We start from the raw sequence: 19504 nt of genomic DNA, 5'->3' as shown, positions 1-19504 counted from the left end.
CTGAGCGGTCCCTGCCTTGCAAGCTACTTGGCGACCCCATAGATGTTGGTGCCATGTAAAAAGCACCCAGTATACTCAGTAAAGTGGTTGGCATTAGGAAGGGCATCCAGCTGTAGAAACCATGCCAAAACAGATGACTTGGATCCTGGTGCAGACCTCTGGTTTGTCAGCTTCCGTCAAACCAGAATGAAAAAACGGAGAGTCATGATGATGATGCACTATTTTCCTGCATCAGTGGATTTTGTCCTAGCATGCAGATGGCAGTGAGTACATGCTACTGACAAAGCCTAATTGGGCAGAAATGCACACAGTATTATCACCACTGCTATTAAATGATTTTCATCTGCTGCTGATAGCATTAAGTATGCTACAAAGGTGGCTTTGAATTTTAACACAATGCCAGCAATTTTAGTGGTGAAGGCGAGTCAATTACATCGGTCCCCATTGTTCCACTGATACTTATTTTATCAAAGCCAAAAGGATGAAAGGCAAAGTCGACCTCAGCGGAATTTGAGCTCAGAATGTAAAGATGGACAAAAATGGCTCTAAGCGTTTGGTCCCGTGTGCCAACGAGTCTACCAGCTTGCTGCCTCGATGGCTATTATAACAATAAAATATATATTACATCCTATGTAAACAAACATAAGTTTGTTTTTGAAGCGTTGAAATGTAATGTAGAACAAGCAGAAAGATGAATTCTTTTCAACACGTAAATACTGAACAGTATATATCTATATATATAAAAGTGAAGTTGCGTGTCTGTCTCCTACGATTTAGATTCCTAACTACTCCCACATTTTGCGGTGCAGTTTAACCGGGTATCTTATAGTCATGATTCATATTGAGCCCTTCTGGGTATTAGCGTGCGTCTACGATGAGTCTACGATTAAAAAAAAATTTACCATCAATTTTTCCCATTTTTAATGCATTTTTGGCATATATAAGGGAAGTAACTCTCTAAAATGTCTACGATGAGTCAACGATTTAAAAAAAAATTTACCATCATTTTTTTTCCATTTTTAATGCATTTTTTGCTATTTTTTGGCTATAACTCTCTAAAAATGCTTATATAGTTATTTCCCTTACAAACCCGAGCGATACTGCTAGTAAAGGATAAAATCCTTTTAAGCGCCGGTTGCCGGCAAATTTTTCAGCTCTGAGAAAGGATTTTATCCTTTACGAGCAGTATTGCCCAGCATTGCTCGGGTTTGTTTCGACCCTTCAGAATCGGAATTTTTGAACAGTAAAAATGTTGCATTATGTAGCTTGTTATTCTCTTTAAGTGAACATTTTTCTGGTTGAAATATACCGAAAAATGGCGACACATCAGTAAAAAAATCGTAAAAAATAGAGCACCTTTTTGAAGTAAATAATTTTTGGTGTTAACATGGTCCGATTTGAATTTTTTCTTCTACGGAAGGAAGAGCAAGCTTTCTTCTATCATACTCTCAATTTTGGTCAACTTGCGCTGCAGGGTCTCGGAGGAGATAGTGTTAGTTGAAGGCTACCAAACCTGCTATACACAGACAACTTCAGCTTTATATATAGAGAGATTATATACTATTTAGTATTTTACACAAACACACACACATATATACATATATATATATATATGTATATATATATATGACGGGCTTCTCTAAGTTTCCGTCTACCAAATCCACTCACAAGGCTTTGGTCGGACTGAGGCTATAGTGGTAGATACTTGCCCAAGGTGCCATGCAGTGGGACTGAACCCAGAACCTTGTGGTTGGTAAGCAAGATACTTACCACCCAGCCGTTTCTGTGCCTATCATGAGAAAAAGTAATAAGTCCTTTAACCCTTTCATTACCAACCCGGCTGAAACCGGCTCTTGCCAAGAGTACAAATGTCTTGTTTCCATAAGTTTTGAATTAAAATATTCCCCCAAACCTTAGTCACAATTAATGTTCCTAACACTAGCTGAATGATAACAAAGTTATTTTACTAAATTCTTTATTATATTTAACGTAATTGAAAGAAACACAGAATAAATACGGTAATGAAAGGGTTAAAATACTGACCTGGGCAACATCTTGTACTTGACCTTTGACGACTAACGAATGAAGAGATTGATTACTTAGATGACTGAAAAAAAAAGAAACTAATGGTCAATGATGTAAAACAAAAAAGAATAAATGAAATAAAGCATAATTAGGCATAAACGAGTCAGTGTTATATCAAAGACACAGAGCATTATAACCTTAATTAGAAAGCATTGGAGTAAACGAAAATATTAAACTGATACACTCTTTTACTTGTTTCAGTCATTTGAGTGTGGCCATGCTGGAACACCACCTTTAGTCGAGCAAATCGACCCCCCAGGTCTTGTTCTTTGTAAGCCTGATACCTATTCTATTGGTCTCTTTTGCCGAACTGCTAAGTGACAGGGACGTAAACACACCAGCATCGGTTGTCAAGCGATGTTGGGAACAAACACAGACACACAAATATATACACACACACATACCCATACTCATATATATGTATATACATATATACGACGGGCTTCTTTTAGTTTCCGTGTACCAAATCCACTCACGAGGCTTCGCTCGGCCCGAGGCTATAGTAGAAGACACTTGCTCAAGGTGCCACGCAGTCGGACTGAACCTGGAACCATCTGTTTCGTAAGTAAGCTACTTACCACACAGCCACTCCTATCATCATCATCATTATTATTATCATTTAATGTCTTCCATGCTGACATGGGTTGGACCCAACAAGTCAGAAAACTGTACTGAGTCCTAATGTCTGCTTTGACATGGTTTCTAAAGCTGGATGCCTTTCCTAATGCCAACCACTTTGCTTACTCTTTTACTTGTTTCAGTCATTTTGACTGTGGCCATGCTGAAGCACCGCCTTTAGTCGAGCAAATCGACCCCAGGACTTATTCTTTGTAAGCCCAGTACTTATTCTATCGGTCTCTTTTGCCGAACCGCTAAGTGACAGGGACGTAAACACACCAGCATCGGTTGTCAAGCAATGCTAGGGGGACAGACACACAAACACACATATATATATATATACATATATACGACAGGTTTCTTCCAGTTTCCGTCTACCAAATCCACTCACAAGGCTTTGGTCGGCCCGGGGCTATAGCAGAAGACACTTGACCAAGATGCCACGCAGTGGGACTGAACCCGGAACCATGTGGCTGGTTAGCAAGCTACTTACCACACAGCCACTCCTGCTTGGTGCATTTTTTTCAAGATGCTGGCAATAGTGAGATTACCAAATAACTTGCTAGAGCGGTGGCTCCCAAACATGGTGCATATAAGATTTTGCTGTTATGGGTTTGTGTGCATAAATTAGTTATTCTTCTACACTACACAAAATATTAAAAATTTTTTTTAATTCAATTCGTAACGAGAATACTCAGAGAGTGCAAACCTCTGCCAAGGCAACACCAACATACTCTCGATTAACCGGAGATGATTTTTGAAGTGAGAAGATCTGAAATAAACTCAATTGCTCTCACAAATGAGAATATTGAAGATGAACCTGACCGCTCTCAAAAATTAAGTAAAAAAAATGGAAAAAATAATCCAGAATCCTTGCCTGATTTTGGATCGATCCCGAAATCTAATCAGTTTGTGCCAGTCATGAGGCCTAACATCCCTGATTGTTTCATCCGAATCCATCCAGTGGATCTTGAAATATGTTACCCATGAACAAACAAACACAACTGAAAACAATACCACTGCCTTCGCTAAGGCAGAGGTAATAATATTTGATTATGGCAATAACAGGATTTTTTTAATGTCAAACGGTTATGAAGGTCCACGTGAGTAAAAGATGAATCAGATGGGTCCATAGGCAAGAACTGTTGGTAGAGTATTGTGGTACTCTGTCAGTTATGATGACAGGGGTTCCAGTTGATCCGATCAACGGAACAGCTTGCTCATGAAATTAACGTGCAAGTGGCTGAGCACTCCACAAACATGTGTATCCTTAATGTAGTTCTCGGAGAGATTCAGCGTGACACAATGTGTGACAGGGCCGGCCCTTTTTTGAAATACAGGTACAACAGAAACAAGAAGAAAGAGTGAGAGAAAGTTGTGGTGAAAGAGTACAGCAGGGTTCGCCATCCCCCACTGCCGGAGCCTCATGGAGCTTTAGGTGTTTGCACTCAATAAACACTCACAACGCCTGGTCTAGGAATCGAAACCATGATCCCATGAACACAAGTCCACTGGGTAGAGTATCACAACGTTAGACAATATATATGTACACGTGTGTGTGTGTTAACTGGGTGAATGGTTATATTAGAGTAAGAAGCAGAAAGTTGTGTATATAGTCAAGGTTTGAACTTTGGAACCAAGGAATCAACTTTACATTATTTACATTTGATGGATATTTGTCCTCATCTTGTTTGTTGTTAATACAACGTTTCGGCTGATATACCCACCAGCCTTCATCAGGTGTCTTGGGGAAATTTCGAACCTGGGTTCTCATTCCTAAGGTATTTATCGATATTATTATTATTATTATTATTATTCAGGTCACTGCCTGGAATTGAACTCAGTGACCTGAATAATGATAATAATAATAATCAGTGAACAAAGATCTTGAGAAGTACGTGAAACAAATAGGGGCTGCAATAAAGGTGGAGCACTTGCAGAAAGCAGCACTGCTTGGAACAGCTCAAATATTCCAGAAGGTGCTTGATAAATATGAGGTGTTACCTTAGTTCACTGGTAGTGAACAGCTGACACTGTAATACATCTCCAGTGTTAGAAGTTGTGCAAAGGCAGTCCAACCCATGCTAGCATGGAAAGCGGACGTTAAACGATGAATAAATATGCCCTGATGCAGTACCAGGCAGTGGCTCTCATGGCTTCTGATCTTAACTGTTTGGAAGTGTTATCATGTACATTGTTTTGTCTTGGTATAAAAGATGGGCTACAGCAAATATTCTGCTCAATACCACAGATTTGCTTGTCAGTTGTTTGACCTTAACCAGTTGAGCATGTCCCTTAGTGGCTGACGATATGTGCATCTCTGATCACGAGCAGAAGTAGTGGGGGAGCATCATAGCCATGTGTTGAGAGGGATTCTTTGGGGTTTGAATAATTCACCTCTGGAAACATGGGTGGTTCTTTCAACATCCCTAAAAAACCCTTATTCAGGGACCTTTTGAGTGGGATGGGCTACTCAACCTGAAGAAACTTCTAACTGGGCCCCACCTGCAAGGTGATGCGCTGTTTATCTTGATATGAGATCACCATGTCGCGCACATATGGTTGTGATGCATGTGCCTGGTGTACCCTTATCAGACGGGTAGTCATGATGGGTATATTGGACTTCGTATATTTTACCTCAGTGTCACTTTGATGGCATGAACTGCTCTCTCACTCAATAATAATAATAATAAGAGCACTAGGAATGATCAAGAAGGGAACCGAAAATTATATGAGAATGATCCCTGGCTTACCATCCCTGCAAGAAGTGCAAAAGATTGTCTTAACTGGTACATCACACGTATTGAGAAGAGCATTGTCGATGTGAGAACTATTACTACCCATGTATTTTAATTTAACTTTATTTCTATCAAAAAAAAAAAAAATGAACGAACTAGTGAGTTTAGTTTAATGGCCTACCAATGTATACTATGAGTTTCATTGCCCTAGGAGTCGGGAAGACACTCGGCAAGAAATGGAAGCAAATTTGAAAGAAGAAGAAAAACCCATACATAATAATAATAATAATAATAATAATAATAATAATAACATCGGAAAATACTTTAGGAACGAGAACCCAGGTTCGAAATTTCCCCCAAGACACCTGATGAAGGCTGGAGGGTATATCAGCTGAAACGTTGTGTTAACAACAAACAAGATGAGGACAAATATCCGTCAAATGTAAATAATGTACATAATTCCACATCTCTTAAAGTATAGAACTGTATAAAGAAGAGGGTAAATAAATAGTTTATTTATACTCACGCCAACTGGAAGAGGTATTGTACGACATGGAATGGCTCGAAGGAAAGAAATGAGTTTAATATGACTTCATCATATCTAAAATAAATAATGAAATACATGAATGGAAGACATCATCATCATCATCATAATCATCATCATTTAATGTCTGTTGTCCATGCTGGCATGGGTTGAACAGTTTGACCAGAGCTGGCGAGCTGGAAGGCTGCACCAGACCCCAGTCTGATTCGACATGGTTTCTACAGCTGGATGCCCTTCCTAATGCCAACCACTTTACAGTGTGTGTTGGGTGCTTTTATATGATACTGCATGGACGGTTTTACATGGAACCACATGGACGCTTTTACGTGATCCCCCTGGTGGTGTGGATTCACCCGCAAGAGCGTTGCGCTGGTGCCATGCAAAAAGTGCTCATGCAGTGCTACATAAAAGCAGCCATGCAGCTCCACGTAATAGTGTCCATGTGGTGTCACTCATGTGGTGTCAAGCAAAAGTGTCCATGTGGTGCCATGCAAAAGTGCCCATGTAGCGCCATGTAAAGTGTCCATGTGGTGCCATGCAAAAGTGCCCATGTAGCGTCATGTAAAGTGTCCATGTGGTGCCATGTAAAAGTGCCCATGTAGCGCCATGTAAAGTGTCCATGTGGTGCCATGCAAAAGTGCCCATGTAGCGCCATGTAAAGTGTCCATGTGGTGCCATGTAAAAGTGTCCATGTGGTGCCATGTGGTACAACATAAAAGTACCCATGTGGTTCCACATAAAAGTGCCCATTTATGTGACACCACATGGGCACTCACTTTTACACGGTACCACATGGGCACTTTTACAAGGCACCACATGGACGCTTTTACGTGGAGCTGCATGGCTGCTTTAATGTAGCACAACACTCTTGCAGGTGAATTCGCACCACCATGGGGGACCAATCTTACATTTTCGTTCCAATATTATTCTCTCTTATATAGACACACTAGCAGTATCGCCCGGCGTTGCTCGGGTTTGTAAGGGAAATAACTATATAAGCATTTTTAGAGAGTTATAGCCAAAAAATAGCAAAAAGATGCATTAAAAATTGAAAAAAAATTAAGGTAAATTTTTCTTTAAATCGTTGACACATCGTAGATATTTTTAGAGAGTTACTTCCCTTATATAAAAGCGAAAAAAATGCATTAAAATGGAAAAATATGATCGTAATTTTTTTTAAATCGTAGACTCATCGTAGACGTGCGCTAATACCCAGAAGGGCTCGTTTGTTATTCGGGTAACTTTCTGTAAAATTATTAAAATTTTGTTCAAACATCGCTATAGAAAATGGGTTATTAGCTAATATTCAATTGGGTATACAACAAAATTTTACGATAGAATTTGTTATTCGGGTAACTTTCTGTAAAATTATTAAAATTTTGTTCAAACATCGCTATAGAAAATGGGTTATTAGCTAATATCAATGGGTATACAACAAAATTTTACGATAGAATTGTTATTCTGGGTAACTTTCTGATACCCATAATAATATTTATGGCAAAATAGGCCTTAATTTCATTTAAGGTTGTGGGAAATAACAAACTATCGTTTTTTCGTTTTGTTTACGTTTAGCGTAACAGTTCGTTTCTGCCGTAATGATTTCAAATGGGCTCATTCGAAAAAGTAAATAGAAATAGTGTAAGGCTTTACTCTTCTGGGAAAGTCTGTGGCTTGGTGCAGTTTCTTCAGAAAAATCACCGAAAGAAACAGTTTTTAAATTTTCACTCCATTCAGGTGCTAATTCGTGTTCTTAATCGCTGTCGGATTCACTGTTTTCCTGCCAACTTGCAAAGACAAAGGAGGAGAAGGGTGATAGCGTCAGTGAAACAATTCGCTCCCTTTGTGTGTGTGTGCGTTTGCGTGTGGTGTAAACCAGACTAAGAAAAGCATTTGACACACACACCAGAATGTGAGTTTTCTGTAAATTTTGCTTAATTGGAGTTTAAATTTTAAAAACTGGACCTGGCATGACGCGATGCATTGTACTCTTAAAACTGCTAGGTAAATTGTAATTGAAGAAATCCTATATTGTAGATTTGTATAACTCCCAAAGGGAGGCAGATAAAATCTGCCTTTTATAATAAGAGATACACACACACACAGAGGAAATGTTATGGACACCACCACCACCCCGCAAAAAAACCCCAAAACAAGACAAAAAAAACAATACAGGAGGGACAAGTTTTAACAACTACTGGATTAGTTAACCATTCAACAGAAGGAAGAGGATGAGTTTTAACATTTCGGACATTAGTCCTTCATCAGAAAAAAAGTTTAGGAGGAGCGAGAAAGAGGAAATGCGGTTGAGAAGTAAAGAAAAACATTAGCCAAGGGACTAGGAGCTCAGTGGCAATGCATTTTTAAGGGGTTGGGGTTAAGAAGGGAGGAAGGGCATGTGTATGTGCATGTATAGTAGTGTATCCATGGTTTGAAATGAATATATATATGAAATAAGTGGTTCTCAACCAGGGTTTGTGTAAGATTTTGTTGTTAAAATTGACGAGCAATAAATTATTTATACTTGTACAACACGTAAAATATTTTAACGATATTTTTATACAGTCCCTAATAATGTCTAATTATAAAAATATAATAGGACTTTTTAGACAGCAAATGTTTATGAGGGCCCACATGAGTAAAATGGAAACCAAAGGGATCCATTGGCAAAAAAGGGTTGAGAAACACCGATTTAAACTTTAGGGAGTTGTCAGGAGTTTTGTAAACTTTATAAATAAGCATTTTTCAGTAGACTATTCTTTTATAAGTTTCAGCTCAAAGGCTGTGGGGATACTTTTAATGTTAGACAGTGGGTGTAACCAGCCCACTTATGAGTACCCCTCACTCATTGGACAATAAACTTTGCTAGCAAAGACCTATTGAGGCATGTGAAATCAAAATCAAAATCACTGATGTGGCCGATGACAGTACCGCCTGATTGGCCAATGGAATGTTAAAAGCACATCTGAACATGATCATTGCCAGGCCCATAAATTGACTCCCATGCCGGTGACACATGAAAAGCACCATTCAAATGTGATCATTGCCAGTGTCGCCTTATCAGCACATGTGCCGGTGGCGTGAGAAAAACAACATTCGAGCGTGGACGCTACCAGTGCAGGTAGCACGTAAAAAACACCTTTTGAGTGAGGTTGTTGCCAGAACCACCGGACTGGCCCTCATGCCTGTGGCATGTAAAAAGGCACCCACTACACTCTCAGAATGGTTGGCGTTAGGAAGGGCATCCAGCTGTAGAAACCTTGCCAGATCAGATTGGAGCCTGGTGCAGCCTTCTGGCTGACCAGTCCTTAGTTAAACCATCCAACCCATGCCAGCATGGAAAGCGGACGTTAAACGATGATGATGAGTATCAAAATCATCATCATCATCATCATCACCTTCATCTGCTTTCCATGCTGGCATGGGTTACATGGTTTGACTGGAAGTGGTAAGCTGAGGGGCTGCACCAGGTTCCAGTCTAATTTGGCATGTTTTCTATGGCTGGATGCCCTTCCTAATGCAAACCACTCCAAGAGTGTAATGGGTGCTTTTTAAGTGCCACTAGCAGGAGTGCTATTTGCATGACACTAGCAATGGTCACAGTTATGGTTTCCCTTGGCTTGACAAGTTTTCTCAAGCATATCGCCATTTGTCATTGCCTTGGTGAGGCCCAGCATTCAAAGATCATGCTTCACCACCATGTCCCTTGGCTCCATGAGGTCCAAAATAAATAAATAAATAAATAAATAAATAAATAAATAAATAAATAAATCATCATCATCATCATCATCATCATCATCAATTAATTAATTAACGTCCATTTTCCATGCTAGCATGGGTTGGATGGTTCGACCGGGGTCTGGGAAGCCAGGAGGCTGCACCAGGCTCCAGTCTGATCTGGCAGTGTTTCTGCAGCTGGATGCCCTTCCTAACGCCAACCACTCCGTGAGTGTAGTGGGTGCTTTTTACATGCCACCTGCACAGGTGCATGGGAGGCTGGCAACGGTCACTATCGGTTGGTGCTTTTTACGTGTCACTGGCACGGAAGCCAGTCAAGGTGGCGCTGGCATCAGCCACGTTCGGAAATAAATAAATAAATAAATAAAGACATACAGAAAACAAATCTTACCTTGAAATGTGGAGAACAAGTCGCAAGGCAGCAGGGTCCTTTAGTAGGGCTGCATCAACAGAATGGGTCAAAGGTATGGCACAGTTTTGCTTCAAGCTATTAAAAGGAAGGATTGTAAAAGAAACAGTTACCAAACACAACATAGTCATGTTTTAGACAGTTATGTGACTCATCATCATCATCATCATTTAGCGTCCGCTTTCCATGCTAGCATGGGTTGGACGGGTCAACTGGGGTCTGTGAAGCTGGAAGGCTTCGTCAGGCCCAGTCAGATCTGGCAGTGTTTCTACGGCTGGATGCCCTTCCTAACGCCAACCACTCCGCGAGTGTAGTGGGTGTTTTTTACGTGCCAGACAGAGCTGGCGAAAAAGATGAAAGGCAAAGTCGACCTCGACGGAATTTGAACTCAGAACGTAACGGCAGACGAAATACTGCTAAGCATTTCGCCCGGTGTGCTAACGGTTCTGCCAGCTCGCCGCCTATAACTCATACATCATAATGGAAATCATGAGTCATGAGTCAATTCAGACAGGTAGGTTTTTACCTTTTCTATATGATTACCATTCTGTTTTCCAATATACAGGGTTGGCCAAAAGTCACCCGATAGTAAACCAAAATTCCATAAATACTTAATATTCAATTTTATTGATTCATTCTCTCTCTTTTTACTCTTTACTCTTTTATTTGTTTCAGTCATTTGACTGCGGCCATGCTGGAGCACCGCCTTAAGTCGAGCAAATCGACCCCGGGACTTATTCTTTGTAAGCCCAGTACTTATTCTATCGGTCTCTTTTGCCGAACCACTAAGTGACAGGGACGTAAACACACCAGCATCGGTTGTCAAGCAATGCTAGGGGGACAAACACAGACACACACACATATATATATATATATATATATATACATATATACGACAGGCTTCTTTCAGTTTCCGTCTACCAAATCCACTCACAAGGCATTGGTTGGCCTGGGGCCATAGCAGAAGACACTTGCCCAAGATGCCATGCAGTGGGACTGAACCCGGAACCATGTGGTTGGTTAGCAAGCTACTTACCACACAGCCACTCCTGCGCCTAATAATGAATGTTTAATAATTGAATGCTGTGAGTTGAAATCACTGTTTTTTTTTTCAACATTTGTCTGTTTATTAGCGGAATCTCATATAAAATATTTTTTGTTTTAATCTTGGAATTAAATGGGTTTTGATTTACTGTCAGGTGACTTTTGGCCAACCCTGTATATACTCTTTACTCTTTTACTATTTTACTTGCTTCAGTCATTTGACTGTGGCCATGCAGGAGCACCGTCTTTAGTCAAGCAAATTGACCCCAGGACTTATTCTTTGTAAGCCTAGTACTTATTCTATCGGTCTCTTTTGCCGAACCGCTAAGTTACGGGGACGTAAACACACCAGCATCGGTTGTCAAGCGATGCTGGGGGGGACAAACACACACACACACACATATACATGACGGGCTTTTTTCAGCTCTTTTGTCTTAATAACGGTCAATCACACAGTAAATTCCCTTAGTATAACGGTCATTTTTCATAGCATTTTTCCGATGGCCGGATAACTGAAGAGATGGCAGCGTGGATTTCCACCTCGGCATCCGAAACTCAGAGTTTTACCATAGCTACCGAATAACTGTCACATATTACATTTACAGATATATATATATATATCATCATCATCGTTTAACGTCCGTTCTCCCTGCTAGCATGGGTTGGACGGTTCGACCGGGGTCTGGGAAACCAGAAGGCTGCACCAGGCTCCAGTCTGATCTGACAGTGTTTAGTTAATCCAAACATGAAAACACAAAGAGAAAACACAACAATGAGAGGACGTGGAACAAGTATAGTGTTATTGGACGCTCAGGAAAGGAAAGAAAGAAAGAATATATATATATATAACAAATAAGTAGCAAGTTGTCCAGATATCAATGAATTACAGCTGTCTCTGGCGACTCCATTTAATTGATCAATGCAAGCATGACATCAATTTAAAATACCCTGCCTTCCTCAGCTATGTAAGACCATACAGATTTCCAACATACAGGATATTCCATTATAATTTATTTAGCAAATTTTTCATCAGAACCAGAGAATAAAAGCAACATCATTCTTTTATTCTCTAGTTCTGATGAAAAATTTTCTAAAAAAACTTACAATGGAGTATCCTGTATGTTGGAATTCTATATGGTCTTATGCATTTGAGAAACGCAGTGTATTTCGAATTGATGTAAGGTTTTCCTTGATCGATTAAATGGAGCCGCTTGAAACGGCTGTAATGCACAGATACCTAGACATCCTTGTTACTTATTTGCTTTTTATTCACCTAACTTCGAGCTGTGCGGATCATACCAGCCTGACCTGGTGCCTCAACTTAAGTACCTAATTCATCTTGATTATCTTTATATATAAAAGAGAGGTTGTGTGCTGTCTGTCTCCTACGATTTAGATTCCTAACTACTCCCACATTTTGCGGTGCAGTTTAACCAAAACCGGGTATCTTATAGTCGTGATTCATATCGAGCCCTTCTGGGTATTAGCGCACGTCTACGATGAGTCTACGATTTAAAAAAAAATTTACCATCAATTTTCCCCATTTTTAATGCATTTTTGGCATATATAAGGGAAGTAACTCTCTAAAAATTTATTATTAAATCTCAGAATGTAAAAAGCGACAGTAACACCCCCCCCCCTTTGTGGTTAGCCATATTGAGATGGCTATTATACTTTACATCTCTAGAAATGCTTATATAGTTATTTCCCTTACAAACCCGAGCAACGCCGGGCGATACTGCTAGTTTCTTATAAAGTAAATGTAAAGCTGTATAAAATACAGTTGTGTGTGCTCCTCATCATCTACAAATGACACTAAAAAGTTCACCCAGAAACTGAACAGGCAACAAACCTACAAAGTCTTGCATGAGCATATTGTAAGAAAACTCCGGAATCGGCTTTGAAGTTGAGACATTTCTTCCAGCTGAATGTATAATCAAAGTTCCTTCTTTCTTTCAGGTCCTGTACCAAAATTGAACTGATGCCAAGTGTGTCTGCTACAGCCATTTCATCAGCTACATGTTTTGATGCTATGAAAATACAAAAACAAATATTGCTATTTTAAAGGAAATCTACTCAAAATAATAATAACAATAACATTGGCATCCGTGCTAAGAGTACCATGCGAGTGTGATCGTTGCCAGAGCGACAAGCTGGCCTCCATGCCGATGGCACGTAAAAAGCACCATTCGAGCGTGACCGTTACCTGTGTCGCCTTACTGGCACATGTGCTGGTGGCATGTGAATAAACATGGAAAGCGGACATTAAACGATGATGATGTGAGAGAGAAAACGTCAGAAATTATTCTTCCTGAAGTCTTAATGGAAGGAGATTCTCCTTCCAAACAATAATCCTCTTCCTTCCCGCTCCATCGTCTTCCTCACGCACAAATCGTCCCATCTTTAAGGTAATTCAGTTAATAAAACATCATTATCATCATCATCGTCTAATGTCCGTTTTCCATGCTAGCATGGGTTGGACAGTTTGACTGGGGTCGAGGAAGCCAGGAGACTGCACCAGGCTCCAGAACCAGTTTACATATTTATTTTGCAGTCTCTTTTTTTTATAATTGTCATTTTACTTGTATTAAGATCTACAAATTTTCTGTTTTAAAACCCATGAAAAATTATATTTGGGTGGTTTTGTAGGGCTGAAACGGATTAATTATATTTTAGTTAATTTCAATGAAGAAAATTGATTTGTAAAATGAGTAAGTCATAAAACAAGCTCAGTCACAGAACGAATAAAACTCATACTGCGAGGTATCACTGTATCTTGAACTTGTCATCATCATCCTCACATAATGTCCATTGTCCATGCTGGCATGGGTTGGATGGTTTGACCAGGGCTGGTAAGCTGACGGGCTGCACCAGACTCCTGTCTGATTTGGCATGGATTCTACAGCTAGATGTGGAAGCACATGGCCTAGTGGTTAGAGCAGCGGGCTCGTGGATGAGGGATCGCGGGTTCGAATCTCAGACGGGGGCGATGTGTGTGTTTATGAGTGAAACACCTAAGCTCCATGCGGCTCCAGCAGAAGGTAATGGCGAACTTCTGCTGACTCTTTTGCCAAAACTTTCTCTCACTTTTTCCTCCTGCATCTTGCAGCTCACTTGCGATGAACCGGTGTCCTGTCCAGGTGGGGAGCCTATACGCCAAGGAAACTGGCCCTTATGAGCCAGGCGTGGCTCGAGAAGGAACAATCAAAACTACAGCTGGATGCCCTTCCTAATGCTGCTTGTGAAGACCTGTTGAGGCAAGTGAAATCAAAATCACATTCGATGACTGGCATCCGTGCTATCGGGGTGCAAAGAGCACCATATGAGTGTGATCATTGATAGAGCGGCTAACCGGCTTCCATGCCAGTGGCACTTAAAAGGCACCGTTCGAGTATGATCGTTACTAGCTTCGCCTTACTGGCACTTGTGCCTGTGCTAGTAGGGTGCCAAGAGCACCATCCGAGTGTGATCGTTGCTAGAGCAGCTAACTGGCTTCCATGCCAGTGGCACGTAAAAGGGAACCATTCGAGCATGATCGTTAACAAAGTCGCTTCACTGGCACCTGTGCCGGTGGCACGTGTAAAAAGATATGACAATGATGATGATGTATGCATATTGTATTGAATATATGACAGAGAGAAGAAAGTCTAATATGACACAAGCAGTGACAGCTACTTACAGGAAGTTTCCTTTCGTTTTGACAACATTTGTTGCTGAGCTTCATCAAGAAGGTCTTTCAGGAAAATAACTTTACCCTTTCTTGTATTCATCCCTATAATTCGGCCAAATCCAATATGAAAATCACTTTCAAGACTGCAATGAAGAGGAAAATAGGACTACGATCAATAAAAAATAAGAAAAACATGATGTTTATTTTCAATCATCATCATCATCATCATTGTTTAACGTCCGCTTTCCATGCTAGCATGGGTTGAACGAATGACTGAGGGCTGGCGAATCAGATAGCTGCACCAGGCTTCAATCTTGATCTGGCAGAGTTTCTACAGCTTGATGCCCTTCCTAATGCCAACAACTAACCCTTTTATACGATCCAGTAGCTAAGGGCATCATTAGGAGGAACCATGTCTGGTTTTGGCCCCTACTCCTCAACTGTTTACGATATGGTTGCCCAACCCCCTCGCTTTTGGAGGTGTCTTCAACTCTGGTGTTGACTGCATTTTTTTCTTTGGCCTTCCATAGTTGGATTCTTCGATGAAGCATCAACGAATGTCAGCAGGTGAATGACCATCCTGCCAAATTTCCCTTTAAATACTTGCTGGTAGGCTCCAGTAGCCAGCACCAGCTAACTGTCACATGGCACAATCTTAGCTTCAACTGAGCAATGGAGGAGCAGTGCACATAGTTTAGGCCCGTACCCTCTCTAGATCTACCTTCCAATAGAGTCGTGTTAGTTTCAGTTCCAGCAGCCAGAGCTGACTAGCTGTTTGGTGGTACAAGCCTTCGAACCAGAAGGAGGGAGGGCACACAATGAATGAGATCGCTACCTTGGCCCACCTGTCAACCAGCAATGCTGCTTAAGTGCCAGTCAGCCTCACCTAGCGACGCTATTTCCTGGTCGGCATGTTTTGGCTTTCGAGCTATTTTGGGTCTTCTCGTTTCAGATATATATAGAAGCTGGCTTTGTCAACTGCTTCCCGTATCCTCCTTATTACTTTTCTCAGCTCGAAAATGCAAACCTTCTTTTAAAAAACATCGCCATTTTACTTTCAATGAAGCCTAGGCCCCACTGCCAGGTGGTAATCTCGACAAGTCCACCCCTGTTTTCCGAACTCTTAGATTAATTTCTCATAATTCTTCTCCTTCCGTTACTCTGCATTCCCAAGGCACTGTCAGCTCTAGCAAAATTCCAATTTTTACTTCTGTGTTCCATAGGATTAAGTCCGGTCTTTTTGTTGTTTTTATGAGTGGAAATATTAGCAGTCTTTCCGAATCTGCGGCCAGCAAAGGCTGTGAATTTCAACAGAAACACAGTCACAAAAGGGTTAAAATAACAGACAATGATTTAGAAAAAAATTCTTAATAGAAAGAATTTCATTTGGATATTATTCCTCGGAAAGTCTTCTAATAAATAATTTGGAATATTTGCAGCCTGGTATTTTAATGCAGGAATTATTTTTAAGAACCTCAAATGGTTGCATAAACAATTCTTTAGCCTTAAATGGAAGTTATCTCGTTAGGAAATATATCAAATTAAGAAAAACTCACCTGGTAGCCCAATCTTCTCCAATTGTCTTTAAAACAGCTTGAAGGTTTTGGAAATGTCGGTTCTGTCGGTTGTCAACCTTTCAGAAATAAGAAGAATCAAAATAATAACAGTAAAGCTCTTCATGTTTTTTGGTTTTTTATTATTATTATTATCATCATCATCATCATAGACAATATAGTTCTATATTTAAGAGATGAGGAATTATGTACATTATTTACATTTGACAGATATTTGTCCTCATCTTGTGTGTTGTTAACACAACGTTTCGGCTGATATACCCTGCAGCCTTCATCAGGTATCTTGGGGAAATTTTGAACCTGGGTTCTCATTCGTAAGGTATTTTTCGATGTTGTTGTTGTTGTTATTATTATTATTATTATTAAATAAAGAAATATATAATTATTATTATTATTATTATTATTTAGGTCACTGCTTGGAATCAAACTCAGAATCTTGGGGTTAGTAGGCAGCGCTCTTAACCACTAAGCCATATGGCATAGCGGTTAATACCTTAGGAATGAGAAACCCAAGTTTGAAATTTCCCCAAGACACCTGATGAAGGCTGGAAGGTATATCAGCTGAAATGTTGTGTTAACAACAAACAAGATGAGGACAAATATCCATCAAATGTAAATAATGTATCATTCTAGACGTCGCACAGTATACAATATCATGAGGTTGTTGACTGAATTATTAGCTGGCAGAATTGTTAGCATGCTGGGCGAAATGCTTAGTGGTATTTTGTCTGCCGCTATGTTCCAAGTTCAAATTCCACCGAGGTCGACTATGCCTTTTATCCTTTCAGGGTCGATTAAATAAGTACCAGTTATGTATTGAGGTTGATGTAATCAACTTGCCACTTCCCCAAAAATTTCTGGCCTTGCGCTTATAGTAGAAAGATTATTATTATTATTATCATTATTATTAATTATCATTATAATAATTATCATTAATTATCATTATTATTATTATTATTATTAATTATTATTATTAATTATCATTATTATTATTAATTATTATTATTATTATTAATTATTATTATTATTATTATTATTATTATTATTAATTATTATCATTATTATTAATTATTATTATTATTGTTGTGCAAATAAGGCAGTGGACTGTCAGAATTGTTAGAACAGTGGGCAAAAATACTGAGCTCTTTATATTCTGAATTTAAGTCCCTTTTCAGTTATCTTTACTTTCCATTCCTCCTGGGGCAAACAAAGTAAAGTACTAATCAAGTACTGGAATCAATTGTACCAATAAACCTAGCCCTCCCAAGCTTTTGCAGTTGGTATTCAACAATTTCCTTGGAAATCAAGAAAACGCCACAATAAATAAAATGAAAACAAAACTTACCACATAGTGTATTTTGTTAAAATTATATTCCTTCTTCCTGTGGAGAGCAGCAGCAACATCACTGGAGGGGAATAATGAAATAATTAGAACTAATTATTGTCATCATTAACACCTATTTTCCAATGTCTGCTTTGGCATGGCTTTTATGACTGGATGCCATTTACAACCACTTTACAATGTGTACTGGGTACTTTTTATGGATACCAGCATGACACTAAACACTCTCATGTTTGCCTTTACCAACACCACATCTCTTTTAATTGCTATTCTCTTCTCTTCATTGCGGTACTGGCAATGACCTCGCTCGAATCTTTCTACACATGCCACCAGCACAGGTGTCAGTGAAGCGACGTTGGTAATGATCACGCTCGAATAGTGCCCTTTTACGTGTCACGGATACAGAAGCCAGTTGGCTGCTCTGGCAACGATCACGCTTGGATGGTGCTCTTGGCACCCTACTAGCATGGGCACAAGTGCCAGTAAGGCGATGCTGGTAACGATCACGCTTGATTGGTGCCTTTTAAGTGCCACTGGCATGGAAGCCAGTTAGCCACTCTGAAAATGATCACACTCATATGGTGCTCTTTGCACCCTGCTAGCACAGACGCCAGTCATCGAATTTGATTTTGATTGATTTCACTTGCCTCAACAGGTCTTCGCAAGCAGAGTTTTAGTGTCCAAAGAAGGAAAAGGTACGAATAAGTGGGCTGGTTATGCCCCTGGCATAGGCCATGAGATTATGGTTTTATTTGGCTTGTCGGGTCTTCTCAAAATTAAATGAAACAATGACAATGTATTTCAACAGAAATATGGTAACAAAAAGATTAATATGGCCAAAAATGAAAACTTTCCTTCAAATTTTCATGGTACTTTGTGTTCTAAACACCATCTTAATAACGGCAAAGTTACTTCATTAAAATTTTTCATTACTTTCAAAATTAACTGAAACAAAGACCACGTATTTTGAAAAGAAATATACTCTCTTTACTCTTTTACTGGTTTCAGCCATTTGACTGCAGCCATGCTGGAGCACCACATTTAGTCGAGCAAATCGACCCCAGGACTTATTCATTGTAAGCCTAGTACTTATTCTATCAGGCTCCTTTTACCGAACCGCTAAGTTTTGGGGACGTAAACACATCAGCATCTGTTGTCAAGTGATGTGGGGGGGGGACAAACACAGACACACAAACATATACACATACATACATACATATATACATATATACAACGGGCTTCTTTCAGTTTCCGTCTACCAAATCCACTCACAAGTCTTTGGTCGGCCCGCGGCTATAGTAGAAGGCACTTACCCAAGGTGCCACGCAGTGGGACTGAACCCGGAACCATGTGGCTCGTAAGCTAGCAACTTACCACACAGCCACTCCTACGCCTATGGTAACAAAAGGTTTATTCCATTCTCCCATTTGCAGCTTCATCTAAAACAGTGATGAAAAAATAGAGAACAGGACAAGTAAACACAGAGAAAGGACCCTTCATCAGTTATCGGCTGTCTATCTACTCCTTATTTCGAGCATTCAACGACAATATGAGCCTTCAAAGACAGTGGCTCCCATAAATTTTAAAATAAAATTAAGGATTTATGGAGGGTCAAAGTTAGGAACAAAAGCATGACAGTGGAGACATACAAGGAAGCTTAACGAAAATAAACATGGAGGGTCGTTAGACCAGAAGGAGAGGAAAATAGCAAATGCTGTGAAGCTTAGGGAATGGAATAGGTAAAA

General features: G+C 39.9%; 1 protein-coding gene across 3 annotated transcripts in view; it reads right to left on the bottom strand.

Annotated features, from left to right (window-relative positions):
- Positions 1 to 19504, bottom strand: part of LOC115213381 (probable arginine--tRNA ligase, mitochondrial) — a 46093-nt gene that overhangs the window by 848 nt on the left and 25741 nt on the right. For all 3 annotated transcript variants that reach the window (XR_004999569.1, XR_004999570.1, XM_029782325.2), the window contains exons 12-18: positions 17763 to 17823; positions 16400 to 16476; positions 14853 to 14986; positions 13026 to 13203; positions 10112 to 10207; positions 5968 to 6042; positions 2044 to 2107 (exon numbers count right to left, since the gene is read on the bottom strand). Coding sequence is in view for 1 of the 3 variants with exons in the window: in XM_029782325.2 (XP_029638185.1) it covers positions 2044 to 2107; positions 5968 to 6042; positions 10112 to 10207; positions 13026 to 13203; positions 14853 to 14986; positions 16400 to 16476; positions 17763 to 17823 (685 nt within the window). In the remaining 2 variants the exon portion in view is untranslated. The remainder of the gene's footprint in view (positions 1 to 2043; positions 2108 to 5967; positions 6043 to 10111; positions 10208 to 13025; positions 13204 to 14852; positions 14987 to 16399; positions 16477 to 17762; positions 17824 to 19504) is intronic.

Source organism: Octopus sinensis, linkage group LG6 (assembly GCF_006345805.1).
Source record: "Octopus sinensis linkage group LG6, ASM634580v1, whole genome shotgun sequence".
Taxonomy (NCBI): domain Eukaryota; kingdom Metazoa; phylum Mollusca; class Cephalopoda; order Octopoda; family Octopodidae; genus Octopus; species Octopus sinensis.
This window is presented reverse-complemented; position numbering and strand designations above follow the sequence as displayed.